The sequence below is a fragment of the Orbicella franksi genome, chromosome 9 (assembly GCF_964199315.1).
Source record: "Orbicella franksi chromosome 9, jaOrbFran1.1, whole genome shotgun sequence".
In the NCBI taxonomy this organism is placed as follows: Eukaryota; Metazoa; Cnidaria; class Anthozoa; order Scleractinia; family Merulinidae; genus Orbicella; species Orbicella franksi.
Genome location: NC_138153.1, coordinates 25,168,470 through 25,189,803, shown reverse-complemented (window position 1 = coordinate 25,189,803; position 21,334 = coordinate 25,168,470). Strand labels below are relative to the sequence as shown.

At 38.7% G+C, this 21,334-nt stretch overlaps 1 protein-coding gene across 1 annotated transcript in view; it reads right to left on the bottom strand.

Moving 5' to 3' along the window:
• Nucleotides 1-21,334, bottom strand: part of LOC145498650 (dynein axonemal heavy chain 3-like) — an 82,765-nt gene that overhangs the window by 1,228 nt on the left and 60,203 nt on the right. The window contains exons 66-96 of the mRNA XM_081478563.1: nucleotides 21,144-21,197; nucleotides 20,698-20,784; nucleotides 20,383-20,433; nucleotides 20,134-20,199; nucleotides 19,182-19,400; nucleotides 18,582-18,686; nucleotides 18,242-18,346; nucleotides 17,513-17,586; nucleotides 17,112-17,198; nucleotides 15,970-16,141; nucleotides 15,354-15,479; nucleotides 14,914-15,091; nucleotides 14,441-14,517; nucleotides 12,992-13,078; nucleotides 12,271-12,361; nucleotides 11,400-11,512; nucleotides 10,830-10,967; nucleotides 10,026-10,123; nucleotides 9,317-9,419; nucleotides 8,451-8,510; nucleotides 7,972-8,064; nucleotides 7,099-7,197; nucleotides 6,838-6,899; nucleotides 6,250-6,310; nucleotides 5,706-5,765; nucleotides 4,924-5,016; nucleotides 4,767-4,839; nucleotides 4,108-4,208; nucleotides 3,750-3,812; nucleotides 3,279-3,326; nucleotides 2,314-2,374 (exon numbers count right to left, since the gene is read on the bottom strand). Of these exons, the coding sequence (XP_081334689.1) occupies nucleotides 2,314-2,374; nucleotides 3,279-3,326; nucleotides 3,750-3,812; nucleotides 4,108-4,208; nucleotides 4,767-4,839; nucleotides 4,924-5,016; nucleotides 5,706-5,765; nucleotides 6,250-6,310; nucleotides 6,838-6,899; nucleotides 7,099-7,197; nucleotides 7,972-8,064; nucleotides 8,451-8,510; nucleotides 9,317-9,419; nucleotides 10,026-10,123; nucleotides 10,830-10,967; nucleotides 11,400-11,512; nucleotides 12,271-12,361; nucleotides 12,992-13,078; nucleotides 14,441-14,517; nucleotides 14,914-15,091; nucleotides 15,354-15,479; nucleotides 15,970-16,141; nucleotides 17,112-17,198; nucleotides 17,513-17,586; nucleotides 18,242-18,346; nucleotides 18,582-18,686; nucleotides 19,182-19,400; nucleotides 20,134-20,199; nucleotides 20,383-20,433; nucleotides 20,698-20,784; nucleotides 21,144-21,197 (2,905 nt within the window). The remainder of the gene's footprint in view (nucleotides 1-2,313; nucleotides 2,375-3,278; nucleotides 3,327-3,749; nucleotides 3,813-4,107; nucleotides 4,209-4,766; nucleotides 4,840-4,923; nucleotides 5,017-5,705; nucleotides 5,766-6,249; nucleotides 6,311-6,837; nucleotides 6,900-7,098; nucleotides 7,198-7,971; nucleotides 8,065-8,450; nucleotides 8,511-9,316; nucleotides 9,420-10,025; nucleotides 10,124-10,829; nucleotides 10,968-11,399; nucleotides 11,513-12,270; nucleotides 12,362-12,991; nucleotides 13,079-14,440; nucleotides 14,518-14,913; nucleotides 15,092-15,353; nucleotides 15,480-15,969; nucleotides 16,142-17,111; nucleotides 17,199-17,512; nucleotides 17,587-18,241; nucleotides 18,347-18,581; nucleotides 18,687-19,181; nucleotides 19,401-20,133; nucleotides 20,200-20,382; nucleotides 20,434-20,697; nucleotides 20,785-21,143; nucleotides 21,198-21,334) is intronic.

The window sequence follows — 21,334 nt, the reverse complement described above, 5'->3', positions numbered from 1 at the left end:
CATGCAAAACTGTCACACTCTCCCTCTTTCACCGATACATTTATTGACTACAGCTGTTGGATAATAAATGACTTATTAGATGTTTTGGTGTGTAGTATCACTGTATATTTGTACGAGTTGTGCCGTATTTTGACGAGCCCGTAGGGCGAGTCAAAATACAAACAACGAGTAAAAATATACAGCGATACTACACACCAAAACATCTAAAAAGATGTATTTATTTTCAAAATAAAGAGTTTTTTCAAATATAATACATCACACGCGATAAAAAGATAACAAAAGCTACCCAGAGCACTGGCAGCGTTATAAGACCACAACACAGTACCGTGAATGATTCAATGTAAAGGCCACACCCATAAGTACAGGTTGCTTTTTAAAACAAAAATTAAGAACCTGATTAAGAACCTAGGTGGCCTAATTTCACAGTAAACACCATTTATATAAGAACCTATGGAGGCTAACTTGAAAAAACCTAGGTTCTTATACTGTACCTCTGTTTCAAAACGAGTCTTGGTGCACAACTTTTTGTTATGGAAATGAGTTTTTCTTGCACGTTCATAATCTTTTAAACAAATTCATTTCCATATGAAAGGTTGTGTACCAGGACATGTTTTGAAACAGAAGTAAAAAGCAACTTGGCAATGGCTTATTGCATCTGTGAAGTGAAGTGAAAGACTTTATTTAATGAGGGTGACCCGTGACAGTAACTTAAGTTACTGATAAACTTGGGGCCCTCAGCTTAAAATAATTAGAATGCTAAAAATATATTATTTACAATAAAATGCTAAAATACGATATTATTTACAATAAAATACTTAATTAAGTTACTATTAAAAATGGTTACAAATGGTTACAAATAATAAACTGGATTTAAACTCTGCCCTTTCTTTCTTTCAGTTCTCAGGTTATTCGTTACTTCGACCCTTCTCTTTTTTTATCACTTTTTTAGTATATGTTTCGCCTACACTGACAAATTCTGTTCCGCATATCTCTTATTCTTTGTGTCGTTTTGTCTCGTTAATTCCCCATTCACTCCACCATCCTTTCATGATCATTTCCCCCTCGCGTGAACTTTACCGCATTGTGACGTATTTTGCGACCGAGTTCTGATTCCGACTATGTTAAACGAAGCAAGCGGTGTATCTTTTTCCTCCGTCTTCGTCTTAGAAGCAGTAAACAGAACTCGTCGTTTAAGACTTCCCTTTTCCGCGGCATTTTTTAATCCTATAACAGTCTACAAAATAACCAAATGTCTGCATGCATAATGCTTTTCTTTTAGATAAACCATCACATTCTAACTCTAAAGAAAACTGATGTGAAGTTTATATGAAATAATTCATATATGAACTGCGGTTGTAGATGAAAGTAAAGAATGATCATCGCAGTTAATTTTCCAATTTAAGCAATTGGAAAGAAGAAGCCTGAAAAAATCAGGGCTTCAACGGGATTCGAACCCATGACCTCCGCGATACCGGTGCGATGCTCTACCAACTGAGCTATGAAGCCACACATTGGGAGCGAGGTCAATTAGTTGAGTTCATATCTTCCCGTGAGGAGTGAAATGATGTGAAGTTTATATGAAATAATTCATATATAACTGCGGTTGTAGATGAAAGTGAAGAATGATCATCGCAGTTAATTTTCCAATTTAAGCAATTGGAAAGAAGAAGCCTGAAAAAATCAGGGCTTCAACGGGATTATTTCATATAAACTTCACATCATTTCACTCCTCACGGGAAGATATGAACTCAACTAATTGACCTCGCTCCCAATGTGTGGCTTCATAGCTCAGTTGGTAGAGCATCGCACCGGTATCGCGGAGGTCATGGGTTCGAATCCCGTTGAAGCCCTGATTTTTTCAGGCTTCTCCTTTCCAATTGCTTAAATTGGAAAATTAACTGCGATGATCATTCTTCACTTTCATCTACAACCGCAGTTCATATATGAATTATTTCATATAAACTTCACATCATTTCACTCCTCACGGGAAGGTATGAACTCAACTAATTGACCTCGTTCCCAATGTGTGGCATCATAGCTCAGTTGGTAGAGCATCGCACCGGTATCGCGGAGGTCATGGGTTCGAATCCCGTTGAAGCCCTGATTTTTTCAGGCTTCTTCTTTCCAATTGCTTAAATTGGAAAATTAACTGCGATGATCATTCTTCACTTTCATCTAAAGAAAACTAGTAGTATTTCGTTTAAAACGATTGTGTAATTTATAGCATTATAAAAAAAAAAAAAATTAGAGCATTATTACCCAACATTTACGTGCCAAAAAAAAAAAAAAAATCTCGATAAAGCCAATAAATACCTGGGCACGAGTACGTCTCGTTTTCTTTAAACTCCGCGGTTTCTCCCGGCTTTAGCCATATCTGTCATATTGTTAAGAGAGTTTCCCACAACATCAACAGTAGTCACTACTTATTGGACGAATAAACCATTCAGACAACTGAAAATTAGCGACAGAAAGGTTATAAGCTAAAAACAAACGCCGTGAATAGAGGAGAAAAAAAACCTGGTAGCACGATAGATTTCGGAAAACGGAAATGTAAGAGGGCGACTTCGTTTGTTATTGCTGTGTTGTTTGTATTGACGTCAATATCAGACACCAGATATAATGATTGGCGTATTGAGTTTTCCTTGCCACGTAATCAAGAGGAGGGAAATGTGATAGCCTTTTATTATTGTGAGAGGTCATGGAAAAATCCCGGATCAGCGGGAAAGGTCGTAACCGTTATGTACGATCGCGATTTTATCTTAGACTGGAATTGTAGTGCATGAGCATGTTACCTGAATGGTACACAAATCCATGTACCCGATAGACACATACCATTTAGCTTTAGCAGTAGAATACTTTTTCCGTGTTTACATAGCCTCGTCTGAACATGAGAGGGAGGGGGGCAGGGGAGGGGGTGTTGGAGGTTGGTGAATTTGAGACAGTTATGCAAACCCGAGATGTGCAGTCGAGAATTCTCTCAACCTCCAAGTGTTTAGATGAGATTATGGAAACACGGAAAAAGTGCTCTTTTGCTTTTATAGAGGATTTCTCAAAACTACGCGCGAATCTAAAACGTCACAACCGTTTTACATACTCTAAACACACCTAACGACCAATGACAACGCGCGTAGTATCTCACGCATCTTATAAAAAGCTATGTCTAGCCATTCCTTGCTTCCTGCAGAGCATGTGCCATAGGGATCAGAGCTGATCACAAAACACCCACAAATAACCGTTATCATAGCGTTTGAGGGAACTTAGTGTCTCTCAAAGGATACAATTGGAACACTGTCATAGAGCATCTTTGGAAGTGATTCGCCAACAACCTACAATACAACAATAGAGAAAGCAAGATTCACTTGGTTCAAATGACAAGAAAAAAAGCGCCTCGCTTACCAATCACCTTATAATACAAACACGCTAAGTTAGAGTCGAGTCAGAAACAGGCCACGATTTACCACTTAAACTGAGAGAAAAAATCTTGTTGTCACGATAAAGAGTAATTAAGAACCCATTCATTTGCAGGAGGGAAAACCGGAGTCATTTAAACATTCAGATATGTTCTAAATGTGCTGGACGTTGAACAGTGTAAAACAAGAAAAGGTCGTTCTACAAACGGCAATACGGTAAATTATAAAATCGATTGGAAAGATGACCCGAGACAAAAGGAAAAGAGTGATAACGAAACGAGACAATTGTTTATGATAATTACAAACCAAACCAACACATACTGATATCAGAAATCACACCTTGTTTGCTCTGTCCCATCTGGCACCCTCGATGAACAAACCTTTGACGTACACACCATCCTCCTATAAACAAATAAACAAATGCATATTTCAGCACGTGTCAAAGAGAAATTTATGGTAAAATTTGAAGAAGTTTCGAATGGCTTATAGCAGAGTAGGAAGAGGGTTCATTTACAACTAAAGGATCCACAATTTCCGGGGGAGGAACTCTCATATAAATAGGACGGAGGTGCTTGTCGTACCTTTCAGGGGTTAAAAACAGCATCTTGGTACATCTTAGGGGTTTTTATCAAAACTTCCGACCCCGTCGTTTTCATATAGGAGTTCCCCCCCCCCCCCCGGGGCCATATTCACTTACAGGTTTGCTGCTCATATCATGTTCCTCGTCAGTCACTTCAAATTCAAATCCCAAGTGGTCGATCGGAATCTTACAGCGTCTTGCAAAATTTTGCATCGCACCTGAAAATATTCAGACGTTCATTTTAATTTACTTCGGGGACCATTATGGTGTATTCCTGGGCAAGGCACTTTACTCTTACATTACATTCTTTTCTTTTTATAAGAATATATCTTTTAAGAATATCGAGGCTGAAATTTGCAAAATTTTAAGAATATTTTAGGAATAAAACCGAGGCTGAGATTTTGGGAAAAAAATTTAATTGCGTGTGGGAAAATTTGTAAATACAATACAATTGTATGTTTAACTAATCAGTACAAAATTCTTCCTTTCCCTAAACGACAAAACTAGCCAAGTTCGATGCTAATAACATTTCTGTAATAAGTTATGTGTGTCATTATCAAGCTTTATTGCTTACAGTCTGAGCCCAAAATTACTTCAACGCCATCAGAGCATATTAAACAGAAATGTCATATGCTATAATCTAAGAATATTTACAAGGATATTTTTAGCCTAAAATCGGCAGGAAAGTAAGAACATTCAGTTTGGGGCGGAAAACAATATTCTTATATAAAAAAGAGTGTACCTCGCCTCACATAGAAGTATGAATTGATACTAACCTGTAAGGAAAGACTGAGTGAAGTAGAATCCCGAGATCCAAAACACATTTGGAGAACCTTCGTCAATCCAAGTCTGGAGAATGAAAAACAAAACGGCTTTAAAATGACATACTTCAATAGCCTGTTACAACAAATACAACAGCAACGAGAACACTACCTTGAAAAATCTGAGGCGAGCAACAAGATCCGCCACGTAACTACCCAGAGGCTTCAAGGACGGGTACGATTTGGCCGCCCACATACTGGGAACCTGGACACAAAATACAACATTAGGAAAATGACATGGGACTTATCTTAAAGGAGCACAGTCGCGGGATTTTGAGTTACTTTGGCCACGTACAAAATTACCTTTAAATGAAAGGAAACCTGAAAATAGTAGTTTACTAAGAAAGAAAAACATCAAAGCGATCATAATAATAATAAACCATAAAGAAACAAGGATGGTTTAGGATGGAGAGGATTACTGAACACGGATTACAACCAACGAACTTGGTAAATCTTGGCGTAACGTTTCGAGATGGCAAACCGTGATGTAGCTTTTTTAAGTAGATATTACTGTTGATATTACTTAAGTAGATATTACTTGTGGAGGCGCGGTGGCCTCATGGTTAGCGCGCTCGTCTTCGGATCGAGCGGTCCGGGTTCGAGCGCTGGCCGTGGACATTGTGTTGTGTTCTTGGGCAAGACACTTTACTCTCACAGTGCCTCTCCACCCAGGTGTATAAATGGGTACCGGCGAACTTAATGCTGGGGGTAACCCTGCGATGGACTAGCATCCCATCCAGGGGGGAGGAGAGCTTCATGCTACAAAAACCGGGATAAGCTCCGCACTGGTGGGCCACTTGGCTCGTATGCAGACTTTTTTACTGTTTCTAAAACTACGTCCGTACATCCCTGGTGTCGTGCCCAGAAAGTTTACAATGATAATTTGAAGCTTACCCTGCCCACCATCATGCTCCCAAACACATCCTCGAGTTCTGAAGACATCACCACCAGACCCTGGATAAAGACAAGATGCGAGTTCAACACAGTTTTATACAGCGTCGCGAGACACAGAAGGTTTAGACTGAGATAAAGTCCATTGTACAGTCCATTGCTATCAGATATCATATAATGTGGAGGGTTAAGTGGGCAATATCCAGACTGAATCACATCCAGACGGTTCCAACAAGGCCATAGTCGGGGCAAAACACTTTACTCCCTTCAACCCTTCCATATAGCAGAGACTATAAGGATGCCAGCGAAATCTTTGGGAAATCTGACACTATGCTAGGTACATGGTGCAGGAATACTCTCTGTCACTTCAACCTTCGGACATCAAACTTAAGTAGCACCAGTGCGGGCCACTCACATGGCCTTTGTACAGGAATTAACATATTTCACATAATACTGAACTAAAAAACAACTTATTCTTTGAACTTCCTTGTGCACAACCTTAGGGAAGTAAAAATACTCTCAAGTAAACGTGTGTGATTCTTCTCACCTTAATGGCTTTCTGGATATTCCTGAGACTCGATCGAACAACACCTGTCAGGCGGTTAAACCTGCGTGAACATGAAGACAGACAGGGTTAATAACAACCAGCTGCAGTTAAGATCTTCATCGCTAACAACACCAACAAAAAGAATAATATTTCCCATGCCTGAGATCAAATCCTCCAAAGGAAAATTTAACAAAAAGAAAAAAAATAATAAACGAAAAAAAGATAATTTTAATAAAATCTTATAGATTTATTTTAATTTATTTTAGAAACGCTACACTTGTTGTAAATGATTGCTCGTCTAAGGAGAAAATACAGACTAATTTCCCTTGGCAATATAAATGTAATCATTGTAATGGCGGACGGCGCGAGAATTTCAGGTTTTAGTGGGTTAACAAAAAACCTTCTAGAAAGAGATCATTCTAATACACAGTGCACTGTCGACTTTCACGGCGATCGTAAGTCGGATCCAGTCGGACCAACTCGGATGCACTCGGACACAATGACAACTGGGTCACCGCGGATTCGCAACTCGATCTCAGCGTTAAAGATAACAACGACTAATTTTTTTAGCTGGTTATTAAATTTTACCGTATGAGTTCTTGAAGCAGCACAGTATTCATAGATTCTTCATACAGTACGGGATACTTTTTCTGCAGGAGAAACAGGAAGTATTAACAGTAGTTTTCGGTTCAGTTACAAGTTAAAGCGATTCGCTCGATAGGTTCATTTCCTTTCACAGTTAAATTACTATAAAGCCGAATATGGGAAAGATTGAAGTGAGCTTTACACCGTACAGATCCAATGTTCGCTGCTTAAAACGTAGCATAATCGGACGAGCAAATCACTAACCTGAACCATTTCGGTATCGAAAGGTGGCGGGATTTTTGACAGGATATCAGACGCCAAATCCTTGAGCACGTCTTGGGATGACTTCCCGCCACTTGATGTCTAAGATAAGAAAGAGTTATCGGAAATGTAAGTACTGTAGCGAAAATCGTCATGCATTTTTATTTTAATTGGAAGTTTGTTATTTACTCCAAAGAGAGTATTATAAGAAATATTAAATGTAGAAATGACAACAACTCGGAAAAAAAATCCGACTTCGGATTTTCAGAATTGATGTCATTTCCACATTCAGTAATTCGTTACTCCATAACAAATAGCAACATCATTAATGCCACTTTAAATGCAAACTGAACCGCAACAGAAGTGTGCGACACTAACATTAAGATACCTTTATTTAAACAATATAGTACTTTTTCCGTGTTTACATAGCCTCATCCAAACATGAGGAGGGTTGGGAGAATTCGAGGCAGTTATGCACACCCTCGACTGCGTCTCGGGTTTGCATAACTTTCGAGAATTCTCCCAAAAACCCCAAGTGTTTAGATGAAGCTATGTAAACACTGAAAAAGTACTACATTGATTTTAATAAATATTCTAAAAAAATACGCGTGAATCTAAAACGTCACAACCGTGGTTACATACTCTCATCTAAACACACCTATCGACCAATGAGAGCGCGCGTAGTATCTCAGTTATTTTATAAATGCAAATTCAAGATTATTATATCATGTTGTTCAAAAAAAAAAAAAAGACAAGTTCATTTTCTTTGTGTTTTTGCACACTTACCAATCTTCAAAATGAATAAAATGTTCTTCAACGAAAATAGGTCATCTAAGGCTTTGCAGGGGAGGAGAAGGTACTTAATTAATTCCCTACCTGCCGGGGTAGTGTGAGTAGAATTCCATCAAAGAGCTGCTGAGTTTCTCGTTGGTTCTTTGATATGTCAGCATTCTCATGCAAACCAAATACCTGTCAATCAAACAAAAGTTCTAAATATAGCCCAGTGTGTTGTCACATACACACATTTTATTTTGCTTTCAAATTAAAATTACAATTATAACATGCCCGCGGATAGCTGAGCTAATCCAGGCGGGTCATGTTTACACGAATTATTAATATACAACTAGGTACAACTAAATGCAGCTGAAGGCAACAAGAGAACTAAAGAGACTAAAATTGAGAACAATGACTAGAGACAACTAATAAACTAACGGTTTATGGAAGGATTCAAGGATCAACATTCAAATTCACAATACAGGTTCCCCCACTCACGTCCATTGCTATGGGGGGAATTTACATTGATCATAAGATAAAGGCAATTCCTACTTGTCACAAAGACAGTATTAAGATCTTACCTCAGGATCTGGTGTGAGAGGAAGACTACGGATGTACTCTAAGTAGCTCTCGTAAGGACCCTGAGTGCAGAATTACAAACAAGAACTACTTTAGTGAAACAACAATCAACCCATCAGGGTTTGTGAAGAGGGCTAACCCACTTTTCTGTAAGCTATGTGAGTGAAAAGCCCATAAAACAACAAATGCAAACAAATTCCTCGCAGTCTACTGGTTAATATGGCCAAAAAAAAAAGACGAAACCAAAGAAGACACAATTACTTCACGTTTTTACAATACGATAGAGAAGATTGTATTCTCCTGAATTCAGACCGTATGGGATCAGTTTGTTGGGCGACACTTTATAAGTTTTTGTGCAAAACTAATTTCAACTTAATCAACTCTCGGTCAGACACTCCGTCAATCCGTGTGCAAGGGACATACTGAAAGAAGAAGCGAAGCCATACGTTATTTCCTCAATACTATAGCAATTGTAAGAAATATTTCCATCATTTATAGACGAAAAACGTTAAAAAATCTTACTTCCCTTTCTTTTTTGTTTCTCTCCGGAGTACCGTGTTGTCTTTTTTTAATTAAAAAAGAGCTTTTTTTCAGAGATTCGATGTTGCAATTACAACATAACAACACAACTTTCAACACGACACGACACGACACGACACAACACAACACAACACAACATAACATAACTTTCAATGTCCAATATGTGATTCATTCCAAATTCTATATAGTTACCTAATGAAATTCAGTTTACTGTCTCTATATTATCGTCCTAGAGCATCAAACCCGGGTATGATCTAACTATGTATTTGACCTTTTCAAACTCAAAGTAAGGAATGATAACAGTGTCCCTTGAGCATGTGTTACAAACCTCTGGTGGTGCAAAGTAAGCCCCACTGCTGGAAAACTTATAATGTTCATCTTCAGTGACCTCACGGCAGTAGAATATGGACAGAATACTTAAAATAAGACGCCTGAGAGAGCACATAAGAGTGACAAGAATTAGTACAAAAGCATCATAATCACTGTTTCAAAACGAGGCTGGTGGAAACCCTGCTGAATGACAACGTGTTTGATATCTACGAAGATGAACATGTGACATAAAGTCACATTCCTATAAAATATTTGGCAACAGTCTCCTTTGAAAAAAAGGCAAAAGGAAACTCGCGAATAGACTGCATTAAATTTTTTACGATCAATTCTTGATGTTATTTTAAATAACTGCGAAACTGATTAAACAGGGTCAGCTTCAAAGAAAACGGAAAAATGGGTTTAGCATGTTTGATGTGCGAGGTAAGATAACCTGAGAAATGGAGAACGATGTTGCAATTTAGTTCTCTATATTTCTTTACGATAACTAATAATTAAAGGCTTAGCTAGTGGAAGAAATTCTTTAGACGTCATTCTGATAATTTCTCGTGTTTATTCCTTTGTTTGCCTTTTTTATTTGTCTTTTGTCTCTTTTATTTTTTTGCACAAACAATCCTGAAGTCTACACGTCCTAAAGATAAGTTTCTACTTAGCAACACTGCTGAATCCGTGATCCGCGGGCTCCGTAACGGAGAGGAATTCCAACATACCTGTCTCGCTCATCGGTGACTCGTCCTCCATAGTTACACTGTCCGGTGAGATACGTCAAGGCATCCAGTGGAACGTGTTCATAATCATTCAGAAACATCTGTGAAGTACAACGTAACCTATTTTAGGTAGTTTAGCCATGATGTAATCTCATTAGAAAGAAATGGCGCTGAACAGATCGGTGAATATTAATTTTTCAATGTTATTTCATTCTCCACATTCATGGTGGTCACACTAAACTCAAAAGAGAGTAAAACTAAAAGTAGGTATGGACGACAAGAGTCTCTTTATTGGCTGCCCATTTTGAAAGTCTTTGGAACTTCAAAAGCCACAACAGTCACCAAAAGAAAGAACCACATAACGGCGTCTCAAACAGCAAAAAAGATCCCGGCTTTTGACACCGGTTAACGCGTGGTTGATCATTTAAAGCGTCCCAGGTTTAAGTCCACAACATTAAAAATCCTATTTTAAAGCAAGTGATCATGAACAAACTGAGAAACTGAGTGACAACTTTTTCAGATTATTGCATCTGTTGGCGTCGGTTGGAGCGTGAGCAAAGCGTTAAAGTCAATCAAAATACTCCTGTTGGACAGAGCTATGGAGAGCTACGCGCAATGAAACTTCTGGTCTGATTGTATTCCGAGAAAGGGAAAGAGAAGCAAACAGCGTTTAATCACAGTGGATGTCTGGAGGTGTAAGGAATCTCATTCTTACTCCACCTTAGTCTTCGTCTTCAAAGTGACCAATCACTGTTTGGGATTATAGGCACGTGATCATGAAGACACTCTGGACTAAAGTGAACTGACCTGCTGTTGACGCACGCTTATTCTGAGGTCAGACTCGTTAAACTCATAAGGAATGTTCCAGCCGAGTGGACCGAACTTGCGTCTCTCTTGAACCAGTGCGTGAAAGAAACATAAGCTGAACAGCAGCTTCTTCCAAACCTACGGGGATCACAAAATGATAAGATGCTTCTAATTAATGCCTTCTCTAAAATACTTGTTCGCACAGACATCAGTCCCATGCCAGTTAACTCAGATTATTATACATTGAACTCACTATCTCTTTTCTGATTGGTCGAAAGCGTACAGTGAATTTTCGAAATCAGCGCCTATGACGTCATCTCCGCAGATTATACAATAATCATGTCAAGGACACTCAAGGTCACGGGTAATTTTGCCAAGTTCGCGCGCTTTGTGTTGCTTACCGTCAGTGAAGAAGCAAAAACATGACTTCCATTTTTTTCGTTCAACGTATAATAAAACAATTATTAGAATAATCATGGTCTCGGTAAGTGTTACCTCGACCTTGATTATTCTGGATATCACAAAAACCTCATCCAATAATTGTTTAGAATTGTTTTCAGTTCATCCTACCTTCGTTTTACTGCAGCCATTGAAGAATGTGGGATCCGATATAGGATCGCTGTGGTAGGACCGTAACAAATTGGCCCTCAGTCCCATTGGTGGTTCATTGGTCATTTTCACTCCTGCGAGTACACAAAACAACTTTCAGTTACTATGCAAAGTGAAAATGAAGTTTAACATCAAACAGCAATTGCCCTAAAGGGAAGGCATTTCAAGGCAGAAAGTCCCTAACATCTCAATGATATCAAAAACGTCAAGCATTTGCACAAACAAAGGCTGCTCAAACTAACTCTTTAGCAAATCTCTGAGTTTTTTCTAACTATCAACAGACGCTTAGTTGCTATGCGACTCTTCGTTCCATAGTGCGTAAGCTTGACGAAACGACCAGCTCCGAGAATTCGGTTACACGCTCGATTTTGATTGGTTTTAAAAAACAACGGAAATGAGCGGAACTAAAGCACTAGCGTCTCGATTAGCCAGGTGCTTGCATTTTTGTCAGCGAGGCATGCGAAATTCGACCGGAAGTCCGGACTTCAAATGTGATCTTTCAGGGTCGCTCTGTCCCGACTGCTGGTCAAGTGGAAGGAAGACTGCGTACGAGATTGTCTTTAACCACGCAGGTCAGTAGAAGCCCTTTGGCTGAGAACGCCTTAACAGTACGTCAAAAAAGGTCGCAAATCGTTCGCAAAGTTGTCCGTCGCCGGCGCCACGTTAAAGAGCGTGAATTTCCCAGCGTTTACGAAGATTAACTGAAATCTGTGAACTTCTTGCTTTCCATAGAGCAAATTATGAGAAGTTACACAAATTTTTCATCGTTATGGAAAAGTTGAGTAGATGTTGTGCAAATGGCGGAACGAAGCAAGACTCCACGATAACTTACCATTCTGTAAGATGGACACGGGAAATCTTTCCGTGGGATAACTTGTTAGCCATAGTCGAAAATTCTTGTGCGTCTTCTCCGGAACAATGACCTATAAAGGCAATCACAGCAGAATACAGACAAGTGTTCACGCACCCCGAAACATCGAAATCTATTTTGAGTCTCAAACAAGCTAGCTAAAGAACGTGTGATATTGGTTCCTCTCTCTAAAAAGAGGGTCTCAAAGGAGTTACCCGTTAGCCGTAAAATGGGCCAAAACTTTAACCGTTAGACGTAAAAATTGGACAATTTTAAGCGTTAGCTGTAAAAATGTTAAACGTAAACAAATTTAGCTATGAAAGTGAAAGTCTCAAGATTTTTTCGTGCCTTTTTTGTGGCTTGGTAGTACATGAAAAGCCGGGAGACTCAGTAGTAAGCTCATAATACTACCATTTTTCATCCAGGAATGGTCCTGAGACCTTCATATGTTTTACAGAAATCAAAATACTTTTTTACCTTTTTTAAACACTGAAAATTAGTTTTTAACTTTTATAGCAATGGTAATTAATTTATAAGACTTCTTTTAACCGTAACGAAATTTAATTAACCGTTAGCCGTAAAAGCCATCATCCCATTGAGATCCTCTGCCAATCTATGTCCTTTGCACGTTGTCTAAGCAGTCACTACCAAGCCGCAAGTAATTGATACAACCAAACAGAATGTGGCGGACAAACCTACTCACCTCCTCACATATTTTTTCAAGGATAGGCATCCACGATGTGGCAAGATGGCAATTCTGCAGTACAACCCAGTCACCTACCTCAATAGCCTACAGAGAAATCATAAAGATGCGTCTTCGTATATGTACTGTTACACATATTAAGATGATTTCCGCAGAAGATTCGAGCAATAATGCCAAAAAAAAGAAAGTTACCAAAAAACCTCATAGCATGGTAATATGTTGAATAAAGGTAAGAAGAACTTATCGAGATTTAAGCTCTCAAGCTGACCCTGCGAGAGAAAATTAAACTTGAAGTTATCCATATTTCAATTAAAACGGATGTTTCGCGTTAGTTGAAAACACAATAACACGCATTAAGCACTTTTACGAGGTTTGACATAAACTTTCTCGAGAATGCTTGGGGATTTAATCGCGGGGTCGCCTAGAGAAATGAAATACAGCGAGAGGTTTTAAATAGTATTCCAAAAATTTCCGTGCAGTGAGTAGATTTTTAGTAGGTATTTTTTGCACTCATTGCTCGAACTTTGAGCGGAATCCGTCTTAATTTCTTATCTCTAATGTTTGCCCACTGTCTCTTTAATATCTCAGTGCTTTCTGCTGCAAGGACTCGACGGAGGAAAGAAAAAAAGGGTGCAATGCAAGCTAGGGAACAAATTTGAAGACTAAACTTTCTTTGTCTCCCAACGTCCTTTTACTGGTTACCTACATAAACATCATGGGAGGCGCGGTGGCCTCATGGTTAGTCCGCTCGTCTCCGAATCGAGCGGTCCGGGTTCGAGTCCTGGCCGGGTACAATGTGTTGTGTTCTTGGGCAAAACACTTTACTCTCATAGTGCCTTTCTCCACCCAGGTGAAAAATGGGTACTGGCGAACTTAATGCTGGGGATAACCCTGCGATGGACTAGCATCCCATCCAGGGGGAGTAGAAATACTCCTAGTCGCTTCATGCTACTGAAATCGGGATAAGCTCCGACCCCATGAGCCACTTGGCTGGTATGCAGACATTACCTACCTACATATAAACATCTAGACATAAAGCATGTTTTCTAGTTCTTTAATAAATAGCCAGAGCATAACAACTAGATGGGTATCTCCGGGACCTCTTACCCGAAAAATATTCACATCGTAACGCTCAACGTTTTTGTCGTAAACGCATACATTTAAAAACGCTGTCCAGAGTGGAGACAGCCCTGTCGTATTAGTGTGGACAACTAAAACAGAACCTTTCAAAACTGCATTTTAGCGCGTTAAGCGTTTTAGTGTGGACGGGTAAACCCTGTGAAAACGGCAACGTAGACGGGCGGGAAACTTCGGATCATTTTGTTAGCGTGAACGTGCCTGAGAATTAATGGAACCGAGTTACTTGCATGGATCGAATGAATATGTACACTGAAAGTCTAAACTAAGTCAAGTCAGTGGTTTGCTATTGCTGCGAAAAAATATTCTTACATGATTGATCATCTTTGCTGCAATGGGTCCTTGACCTTGGCCGAGTGAAATGGTCTGAAAATGGGATCTGGTCACACCTAATAATGAAAATTATATTAAGAAAAATACCGAATACACAGTTTTGTGAAAAGTGAAATAAAGCTAAGGGGAGACAACACGGTTGCTGGAAAGAGAGAAAGGAGAAAACGAGAATGGATTCATAGAAGAACCAATTCTAGATTCATCCATCAAAAGATGGCTAAATACTAGCCAGGTTTTTAAAGCCTTTTTCCAACATGGCAAAGTCATCTCAACCATTTCTAAGTGAGGCATTTATTAATCGATACTCATACCAAAGTATATAAAAAATCTTCAAGTGCAATGGGTGCTCCTGTAGTTTTAGGTCCAAGATTGAAAACAAGTCATTAGTGTCAGTTAGGACGGTAGAAGGACAAACTACCGGAAGTAGGAATGTTAAGTTTAAATAATCTCACCTATGTCTTCTGCAAACTTGACTAAGCTAGCCATAGGATCTGCTCCAGGTGATAAGACAAATATCAACGGCACACAGCAATCGGAGTCCTCATAACACTTGGACAGGTCAAACGTGGGAGGTTCAATGTACGTGGGATTCATGTAGAAAGTGATGAAGTCACGCACACCGAGCGTTACCTGTACAGAAAGAGAATGACAGCTTGCGTGACTTGGATGAGCAAGCAGTGCAAATGCAAACGTGGGCAGCACGTAAGAATGCGAACGCGAAGTTTTCATTGGTAGGGATAATTCAGAACAATATAGATTGAAAATATAGACAAGAATATACCAATAAAGACGTAAAATCATGTAGAGTTACACGACCTAAAACAAACCACTCCAGCAATTCCTGGCGATGACCCTGGCGATCAAAAGTGGGTGACAAAGGTCTATTCCTTACCTTATCCGGCCTCAAACATCTCAAAATGATCAAATGCTGAAGTTTGTTGAGTTCATCTTCCCATGGATCAGGCAACTGCTCTGTTTGTGGACTGGCAGTGTCGTAAAATGCTTTCCACTCAGACAGCTAAAGAATCAGTAGAAAGGGTCAAGACTAAGTCAACCTAATAAACGATTTCTTTTTCACAGAAAACGCATATCATTGATAACACAGTTTATAAACACGACGGAACATCAAGAAATAGGCTCCTCACTACGGTTCTGAAAATGGAGAAGGAGTAATTCACTTTCCGAATTGACAGGCTTTTAGGTGAGGGCAGCTAGAGCTTATAAAACCACAATAATTGCTTCATACGATTTTATTACCTGGCCCTTGTTAGATATTACAACGCAACTGAACCACGTTGAATTTCTTGTGTGAACATAACACGCTGTTTGCTCCTTTCAAAAAAGCTGATAAAAAGTGTTTTTGTTAATTTAAAAGCGGGTAAAAAAGATAAAAGAAAATTGAGCTTTTTGCGGTTTAACCGTTTATGGATTACCATATCTGTCTGTGTTGTCACATTGGGACATGCAAGATACCTGGATCAAAGCAGTACAAATCTTCCAAAACTCACGTGTTCAGTAAAATGTTGTAAGATTCCTTTGAAGGCTGGTAACGCTGAACATCGCACCATCTCGGCCCAGGACTTATCAGTCAACCAACCCGAGGCAGGGTTTAGGAATTTGTTCTCAAGTGCCACTCCACCCGTCAGCAAAAATCGCCATTCCTGTTCATCGACTTTACCACTGAAAAAACAGAGAAACAAAGGAACTATAAGTAACGAGTACAACTGAACAGTGATCGTTAAAACGAAATATGTGTTTTATAAGTGACGCAGTATGTGCCATCCACGATATTTACCGCTGAAAATTATAGAAATCACTAAGGTCTGAAGAAACAGCAAGAAAAATAGTATTTTCCTACAAAAATCAAAGAAAACAGCCTAAAGTCAAGATCATTTTTCGAATTTTAAAGACCGCCATTTTGAGCATCTTTTCTTCCGGTTAATTCCATTAAAAAATGTCAGCCCTCACGTTTGCTTATTTTCTGTGCAGTTCGCGGAAAAGTAAAGTAAATCTTTCGTATTGATAACGTATTTATTCTATTAAACGAAAGATTAGGTTAGGTTTCTGCGAACTGCACTGAAAAAAATAGCAAAACAGAGAAAATTACATTTGCATACATATATCTTATTAGATGTTTTGATGTGTAGTATCGCTGTATATTTTTACGAGCTGTGCCGTATTTTGACGAGCCTGTAGGGCGAGTCAAACTACAAACAACGAGTAAAAATATACAGCGATACTACACATCAAACATCTAACAAGAGATATATAATCCAACTGCTGTAGTCAATAGATTTATCAATGAAAGAGGGAGAGTGTGACAGTTTTGCGTGCGCGCGCCGACCTGTCCGGCAAACAGGTTTTCTACTGTACAAATAACTGTACAATATCGCTGTATATTTGTACTGTTATTTTGACGCTACTCGCTGCAGTTGGACAATAATGATGTCCTACTGTCGTTCCTACAATCGATTGTGTAAGAATAGGAACAAGTTATATTCGCCTTTTTGGGTTTTAGAACCATAGTTTTATCATCTATATGTAAACATATACCCACGGGCTACGAAAATACTGTACGGTGACCGAGCCCTATTAAAATTGTTTGAAGACGGGGTAGCAAGAAACGTTTGTGGTGTTCATAGATTCATACCTTCCTTTTAGAATACCAATACACAGCAAGAACGAAAACAAGAGCTTGTCCTTCTCGAACAGTGATCGACAAACGTTCCGGTAGATACTGCAAAACAAACGACAAACACAAGCATAATTAATCACAACGATGAAAAACTGACGTTGTAAAAGGTAAAAAACGTTTCCAGACTGGGTAAATACTGTAATCATGTAATTGCCCTTGTTCGGTATATCAAAATTCGAACGTGATTCCGAGGCTTTCTGCCCCGAGCTGCAAATTTTCTAAGACAACTTTGTATGGTCATTCCCATAAGAGATTGGGTACAAAGAAAACAAGACCACAAATCGAAATTTGACAGAACGCCTTGGAGCCCAATTAGAATTTTAATGTATCGAACGTGGCCTATGAATTATTCTCACCTGTATGTAAAATGGTCATTTAGGTTCAAAATCCTCCTTGTAAGGTCCGAAGACGCTTCACTGTTCACGATGGACTACAAAGAAAGAATATACTCTTACCAATCAAAAAAGGCCATGATGCGATGCTGTATCCTCTAGCAAGTTTACCAGCCAACCATAGTCAGTATTCCCAAACTAAACCAAACTTCACCCTCGAAAAACGCCCGTTTCCTCGCTGGCCATTCCTTAAGCATTTGCCATTGCAGTTTCTATTAGACACAGGTACTGCTCCGATTATGTTAGTACCTTATCCAAGGACACATGTTAGTAGACACTCAGTGTGTTGTTCTATTTGAAATCCATGAATCTCATTGGTTTTTCATTGTGTTCTATTCACTGATAGGACACAATCGCACAATCGCGCACCGTTGCTCTTGAAAAACATTAAATTGCAGGATTTGGACTGCAATAAACAGAGTTACACTATTTCCCTCGTTTTCCATGAGCGGCAGTCAAATTGATTACACCTCGTTGAGTATTCGCTAATAAAAAAAAAACCGGGCTCGTAGTCAAATTATTAAATGGACACTTGACTGGAGTCAGTAAAACACGAAAAGCATTATCATAGGAGCAATCGGAAAACTATACATTTATCTCATGATTAAGAAAAGTGAATTGCATTTTGACATTTTTTCGTCTCCATCCTTAAATACAGAAACTCAAAACACAACATTAGAATACTGCACTAACCTGGAGATAAAGATTAATAAACCACGTCAGTGAGTACTGATACATGGGCTCAATGTTTGCTAGGTCAGATATGGTAAAGAACAGGATACTGGAGTGTTGAGCCACCTGATAATTAATCATATTTAGGTAATATCAGATCAACGCAACATTGTGATAAGTCACAACCCATAAAATAAATATTTTACCTTAACTTTGACGTATTGTAATTACGAGTCGCTTCCTGGAAATTGTTTCTAACTTGACTTTCCAAATGTCTTTCTTGTCGAGTGGACACAGCAGTTTTGTAAGAATAGTGATTTTTCAGTTTACTACATAAGTTGAACTGAGGTCCTTCACTTACCGGTTTGTAGCCTCCCCGAGTTTTATCAATTTCTTCTTCAGTCTTTGTAGCGATTTCTTGTTTAACAGAGATCTCCTCTGACAGCTTCTTACTGGATGATAACACCTAGCGATACAAGGACACGTAACTAAACAAATTTCGTCAGTTGTCTCTAGTAATGCAAACATTAAGTCCGTTACAGTAAAAACTCCTGTTGTAAGAACCTACATTTCCTGAAGTCTGGCAAAATAGGTTCTTGTATTTTGGGGACAGTTATTGGCAATTTAGGCTAAATTGGTTCTTAATTAGGTTCCTAAGTTCTATGAAGGAGATACGGATGTTGATTACTTGGAAAAAAAAAAAACTTGGGTTTGGTCCTTGAATATACAGTATTTATTCACAACAGTATTATGTATTTTATTGTAATATTCATTTGCAATCTCAGTCACGCTCCTAAGTTAACTAAATGTTTATAATAATTTAACTGTAACCCATATATAAGATTTTGCCTGATCTTGCTTGGCTAAACGGGTTATTATATTTTTTTGGTGATAAAAATGGTACATTTCTGCCAGCAGGTTCGTAGACCACTAGGTTCTTACACATGGGTTTTTACTGTACCTCAATCGCTGTTTCGTCTTCCAGAATGTTGCCTTCACTCGTGGACAACACTTCGAGAATCTTATCCTCAATCTCTTTCAACTGTTTCTTGTTTTTGGCGCTTTCTATAATCAGCTCGTTCTTTTTCTCCTCTAACTCAGGTTTTTCTTTAGCAGCCACAATTCCCAATAACTGATCCTCCAGGCCAAGGGGTGTGATCATAAAGTTCAACAAGGTCACCTGAGATACACACAATATCAATGTTTAACAAGGGTAACTGAGCAAAGAGCGGTTTTCAATTGAGTGTCTTAAAACCAAAATCAAAGTCACTCTAGCCAATCACAAAGGACACGGACAGCCTAATGAACCAATCAAAGCTCGAAGCAATTACATGTAGCTGACGCAAAGCGCGGGAAAACGTGAGCGAGCGAGTCACGATAGGTTTTAGTTTTACTTCTGATTGGATGAAAAAGTGACGCGAGTTTTTTTAAGCCAATCGCGTTGCGCAGTTGATGCAAAACCAACTATTTTTCGACACTTTAATGAAAACCGCTCTAACGTTGAATCCAAGGCTAAGTAGTAATAAAGTCAATAGTAGTCAGTTGGGGTAACAACAGGGAGAACAGAATACACTCTCCACAAAATCCCACAGCCTTGACAAGCCTCGACAATCTAATATCCATTTCTCGTTATTTATTATCAATACATTGTTAAGGCGGACAGCATAGCAGAGATGACCAACATAAAACTAATAGGGTATACTGTCGTAATGAAGTATCAAATTCTTGGAACAACGTTAAAATAAATGAGTAGCAATAAGTAAGGAGAATTAGTATTTCAAGCAAAGAACGGACAGAGTTGACAAAGAAAGGTAACAAACATGTTCCTTGTCTACTGTTGTGGGTGCTGTACATATCCTTTGGACTAAAACTGAAAGGAAACTATTTCGGTGAATTCATATTTCATAGCTCACCTTGACGGAGACTTCAGGAAGGTAATGCGGGTTTCTTAGTTTTGTGGTGATGTAAAACCTGAAATCCTGCACAAGGAAAAACAAGAAGTGGTTACTAACAAGTACGTGTGTAGTGTCTATACGAACCACATACATGTACGCCGGCTGGGACGACAGATGTTTTCCCAAGTTTATTACTAATACAAAAGAGAGGAAAAAGTATAAAGATGGTAATTTTCAAAAGCGAGATGTAATAAATAAAACACTCACTCTGCTAAATTCAACGACATGATCTCCCATCCGCAGATATTCAACTCCACCCTGAAAAAAAGTAAAAAATGGTTCTGGTTTTTGCAGTAGTATGCTGTTTTGGTTTATTTCTCGTGTACTTGTTGCAAGTTAAACTGAAACACAAGTAGTAGCATTACATTAAATTACTTTCAGCTATAATAAAACTGCAATGCACTCTACAGGTTTGCATCACATTGAAAAGGTATTGCGTTGCAAATCAGGACTCGAAGAGGACAAATTGTTTAAATGAATTATGATGGGGGAGCAAATAACAGCAAAATACCTTGAACCAACCTGTTTGAAAGTCTGTTTTAATAAAATGGGCTCCAATAGTGGATCCAGTTCCTCTCCAACATTCTCCAATAGGACAGGTGTCCCAAACTACAATTAAGAAAAGTAATATAAGAAAGACGTGAAAGAGGTCATCACTTGTCTAATGATATAAAGTGAGAGTCAAAATAATCACAGTGGGTACTATGCTACTGCATCCATCCACAGGAAAATTTTCTGTATAAAGTTATACCTTACGAAGAGCAAATTACTGTACCATATGATGTAATCGTCAAAGATACCAAGCTTTTTGAAGACGTCAAGAAAAACAATTAATTCTGTCTTGTGGCTACAGTTCGGCACGTATGAATGTAATTGTTCTTAACACTTAATGCTAAAAAGGAAATAAAGATCTACAGTTCTTGCATGAAAGATGGAACATAGTTAGACAATTAGAATATAACATTTACCTGAATAGAATTCTCCAAAGTTCGAACGTAGTTCTGGTCTGATAATTTGATCACCTGTAACAATCACAAAAATAGGTATAAAACACTTTTACTTGTTATGAAGCCTATTACTCTTTAACCCACGTTACTTGGGCCAGTAGAACGCAATAAATATTTTTCGCTTAAAAAGACTGAAAAGCACGGTGCGAATT